The 5009-nt window shown below is 42.1% G+C and overlaps 1 protein-coding gene across 1 annotated transcript in view; it reads left to right on the top strand.

Annotated features, from left to right (window-relative positions):
* The first annotated feature begins 1296 nt into the window (after positions 1-1296).
* The window catches only part of Nnmt (nicotinamide N-methyltransferase), a 29960-nt gene continuing 26247 nt past the window's right edge, over positions 1297-5009 (top strand). The window contains 2 exon segments of the mRNA XM_004636556.2: positions 1297-1450; positions 2510-2717. Of these exon segments, the coding sequence (XP_004636613.1) occupies positions 1297-1450; positions 2510-2717 (362 nt within the window).

Genomic DNA, 5009 nt, shown 5'->3' with positions numbered 1-5009 from the left:
TCTCTCTCTCTCTCTCTCTCTCTCTCTCTCTCTCTCTCTGTTTTTGCTTTTGTTTTTGGACACAGGGCCTTGCTATACAGTCCAGGCTGGTCTTGAGCTCACTTTGTAGCCCAGACTGGTCTTGAACTCAATGATCCTTCTGCCTCAGCCTCCCAAGTGCTGGGATTACACACGGATTACAGACCTGCAGCACAATGCCCAGTTTATATGCTCTTCTTAATTTTCTTTTTCCTTGAGATTCTTTGAGGTTTTGTACCTTGTAACCAAAGGGCCCCTGGTAAATCATCATCCAGAGCACTGGAGACTCACTGCCTTTGCATTTGGGACAATATGACAGCAGCTAATTAATTAACCAGGGTTTGAACATCTACTAAAGGAAACAACACATGGAGTATGAGAACTGAAAGTGGAGTCACAGTCCTTGGACTAAGGGTGCCAATTGTTTAGTTTTCACATCTGTAATATTTAGTTTGGGAAAGGAATTTCACAGAGAAAGCCAAGAGCAAATGTATAATAGCACCATATCAAGTTCCTGGTTGGGTGTAATGAATTCTGAGAGCATTATGAGTTCAGAAATGGAGATGTAAGGAATTCTTAAAGGAAACAGAGGTATAGTGTTCACTTTGAAAGCACTGTCTGGATTAGAATCAACGGAAAGTGGCAGGGAGCCTGGGGCACTGATAGCAGTGACTGAAACTGTAGATGGGGGCGACAGTGGTGGGGAGTGTCTGAGCCCAAGGAAAGGGTTACAGGTGAGCTAGGTAGCCTGGACTTTACAGAAATCTTTGCCCAGCTTTTCAAAATTCCTCTTTCTAGGCTGCATCTGAGATTCCTTTGGCCAACATTCCTAAGCCCTGAATGTATTTCTCTTCTTTTCTTACACTTGCATGCTTAAATATAAATCATTCTTTGTGACTCTTTTTTGGAGGAAGCTGCAAAAGTGAGGTAAATGATAGTGTTGCTCAGACATGAGCTGAATTTAGGGTTTCTTCTGGGTCACATAATTTCCATGGTGTGCTTGGGTGATTCTTCCTGTCTGCAGTTTTCTGTGGTTGACCTTCCCTCTTGGCAAAACGCTGCACACAGCTCACCCCCTCATAGGGTACCTTTTCCAACAATCTCAATTCCTAAAATAGCACGTATGTGGCCAATTTGTGGTAGAGCTTAGAAGAGTGGGCTGACCCAGTGGGACAAAGATGGGAGACACAAGGCTCAGGACAAAGCTGGCAGGACGACTCCCTGGCTGCTGGGAGAGGGGAGGGGAGCAGCAGGTTGGGGACACACGAGGGGGATGCAATGGAATCTGGCTTCACTTCCAAGGACTTTTATGTAAAATATTTTAACCCTCTGGATTATCTAGAAAAATACTGCAATTTTGGGTCCAGAAACTCTTCTGAAAACCAGATTCTTAGGCAAATTGTCACATATCTTTTCAAGGTGTTCTGCCCAGGTAAGTTTGTTGCTTGTGGTTCCTGTCTGTGTGAGTTGTAGATCTCAGGCCTGGCTGGGTTTGGGTCTGGATGTCGTTCTTGGGCTTCACCTATTTACCTAAGACATAACTAGTGGGTATAACCTAGGATAATAACTAATGCTGGGTTAGCTGTTTTACAAGTTTACAAAGTATTTCTATACCCATGATCTCTTTTGGTTGTGAGGAGAGAGACTTGGGGGCCCGAGTGCTGTCCGAAGCCTGCATGACTTGTTAAGGAGACTCAGGGGAGCTGGTTAACCTCAATGACATACTTAAGCAATGGAGAGTCCAATATTTATTAGGAATGTTGTGAATTTGCAAGAGGGAATGACATCCAGATACAATAAGAACTTGAAGGGCATTCTGGAGGGACATTTTTCTTTTCTTTTTTTTTTTTTTTTTGGCGGAACTGGGGATTCAACTCAGGCCCTTGTGCTTGCCAGGGGAGCACATATTCCACTGAGCCATCTTCCCGGCCCCTTATTTTTTTTCTTTTCTTTTTTAAATTTTTTTTTTTTTTTTTTTTAACTGGGGCTTGAACTCAGGCCCTTGCGCTTGCCAGGGAAGCGCTTATTCCACTGAGCCGTCTCCCCGGCCCTTTAAATCTTTTTTGGAGGGACACTTTTGAACAACAAAGAAAAAGTTCCTCCCCAAAGTATTCCTTCATATGATTTATTTCTTTTCTTAGCACTGGGGGTCACATTTGGGACCTTGTGCTTGCCAGGCAGGCGCTTAAGCTGCAGAGCTATCTCCCTGACCCTTACTAGCTGTTTACATTCATTATTTAGCAGTGTTGCTGGATCGGGGATCTGTACAGTAGGTGTAAGTCTTTTTTCTTTTTTTAGACCTTCAAATAGCTCAGTTAAATATGCTTTCATTCTGGATGGGTCATGGAAAATGAAAAGATGCTTGAAAACTGGATTTGGAGCCGGGAAGTGTGTGGCAGTCTGTCTCTGGCACGGTCTGAGGGAGGACAATGTAACTCAGTTCTGTCTGCTGCAGGGAGACGTCTCCCTGTCCCTTCCTTACTGCAATCAGGCGGGGTGGAAGGCGACCTCCTGGTCGACATTGGCTCTGGCTCCACTGTCTACCAGCTCCTTTCTGCGTGTGACTCCTTCAAAGAGATTGTCACCACTGACTACCTGGACCAGAACCTGTGAGAGCTGGAGAAGTGGCTGAAGAAGGAGCCAGGGGCCTTCGACTGGTCCCCCGTGGTGACCTATGTGTGTGGTCTTGAAGGGAACAGGTAGATCAACCGTGTCTGCTATTTTTTTAATTAATTAATTAATTAATTTTTTTTGGCGGAACCCGGGATTGAATTCAGGCCCTTGCGCTTGCCAGGGAAGCACTTACTCCACTGAGTCATCTCCCTGGCCCTTGCTATTTGGTTTTCTGAGGATACCTGAGTGTTGGTTTTTTTGAGCCAAGAATTATCCTTGGGATCTAAGTTGAGAAGTGGAAACAGAAGTTTTGAGACTAAAAGAAGGTCTAAAATGGAGAATGAGCTCCTGAGAGCAAAAGAGATAAGATGTGGGAGTGTGTGTGTGTGTGTTTGTGTGTGTGTGTATGTGTGTGTGTGTGTGTGTGTGTGTGTGTGTGTGTACGTGCACCAAGACAACAGAAGACACAGAAGGAGCGTTGAACAGATAGATACTAAGCCAAGAGGAAGCCTTCTCGATCCTTCCAGAGGAGGCAGTATGTTGTTCAGTTACGGTGGGACCTGGTTTTAGGAGGACTCTGGTAAGGGCTAACTCAGCTCTTTATGAGCAGCTTTCTGATGCCCGGGCCTCCTCCCTGGTGCCTTGCATTGCTTTCACGAGGGAGGTGGCTGCAGGTGTGCCTAGTGCTAACATCACCAGAAGCAAGAAAACCCTGCTAGGTTTTTCAGAGGATATAAAAAAATATAAAGGAATGGTGTGAAATGAACTCATTATTCACCACCCAGAAAATTAGATCTTACACACTCATATCTAATGGCTCACATCTTTTTTTTTTTGGTTTTCTTTTTTTTAAATGTCATTTTAAAAAAAGAGGATAAAAAGTAGTAAAGGAAAACATTAGAAATGATAAAGAATTTCACTAAACCAAATGATAGGAATTCAACAATGATTGTTATATTGCATATTGTTATCTTCAAATTGGACCAGATATAAGCATGCAAAATTAGTCAAGAAATTAAAAAGAAGAAAAAAATTTAAGCATTAACTGTTCCTTTTAATAGACCAGTAGAAACCAGCAGTACAATCACCCAAGCTATCTTGTATGCATATATAAATTTCACCTTCCTTCTTTCTTTTCTCCTTACCCTCACCCAGTGTTCCTTCCCTTTGAACAATTCCTTTCCTTTTCATAGTATCTATTGTGCCTTTCAGATTTTATTTGCCCTTTCAGGTTCTTACACTAGAGAGACAATACGATGTTTGCACATGCGGGTCTGATTTGTTTCATTTATGAGTATGGTCCCTAGCTGCACCTAGTGGCTCAAATCTTGCGCTACCACATATAGAAGTAAATTTACATGTTTTATTTTTTTTTAAAAATTATTTATTTATTTGATACAGAGTCTTACTATGCAGTTTAGATTCATAGTGATCCTCCTGTCTCAGTCTCCCTAGTGCTGGGATTACAGGTGTGCACCACCATACCTGGTTTTGGTGGCTGACACACTGTGTGTTACCAGGGCTCAAACCCAGGGCAAACCCTGTTTGCCAGGCAGGCGCTTAGACCACTGACGTATCTCCCCAACCCTGAAGTAAATTTATGTAGATAAATTATTTCTTTTTATCTTTTAATTTTTTACTTGTATTTTTAAAAGAGAGTACAAACGAATTAGAATTAAAACAGAAAAAATTACAAGTGATACAGAATTTCACTCAACAAAGTAATACAAATTTCACATTATTTGTCCTAATACATAGTGTTATCTTCCAACCTGTTATTCATATTATCAGACATATGCATGTAAAATTGGAAGAAAGAAGAAAAGAAAGAAATTTAGAAGAAATTAAGAAGAGCAAAAGTATAATCAATTGAAAAAAGAAGACAAAACAAATTATCTACTCCTTTCCATAGACCAGCAGAAACGCATAGTACAGTTGTCCAAACCACCCTGCTTACATACACTGATAAATCTCTTTCCCCAACTCCTTGTCCTGTCCTTCTCCTCAATGCAGTAGCTCTTTCCTTTTGAGTAAGTTCATTCCCTTTTCCCAGAATCTATTGTATCCTTTTATTCCACTTTTCTCTTTCAGGTTAGATGAATTATTTCAGTGATTGATTTCTCCCACATAATAACTTGGCAAAAACACTCTGGACCAAGGTAGCCAGGTCCAGAGTGTGTGCCTCCATACTTTTCTGGACATCTTACATTGTCTACTCTGCCAGGATGACCATTAGTTCCGGGCACCCTGCCTTCACTTCTGTGGTGATGGTGGAGACTCCTTGCAGGCCGCAGATGAAGAGGAGGAAGGAAAAGAAACAGATGGGCATGGTTGGCCTGAGGATCCAGCCAGCCTTGTCTGCTACTGCTTATATGTTC

Source organism: Octodon degus, unplaced genomic scaffold (genome assembly GCF_000260255.1).
Source record: "Octodon degus isolate 3935 unplaced genomic scaffold, OctDeg1.0 scaffold00080, whole genome shotgun sequence".
NCBI classification, from domain to species: domain Eukaryota; kingdom Metazoa; phylum Chordata; class Mammalia; order Rodentia; family Octodontidae; genus Octodon; species Octodon degus.
Note: the sequence above shows the minus strand (reverse complement) of the source record. Positions and strands in the feature narration are given on the sequence as shown.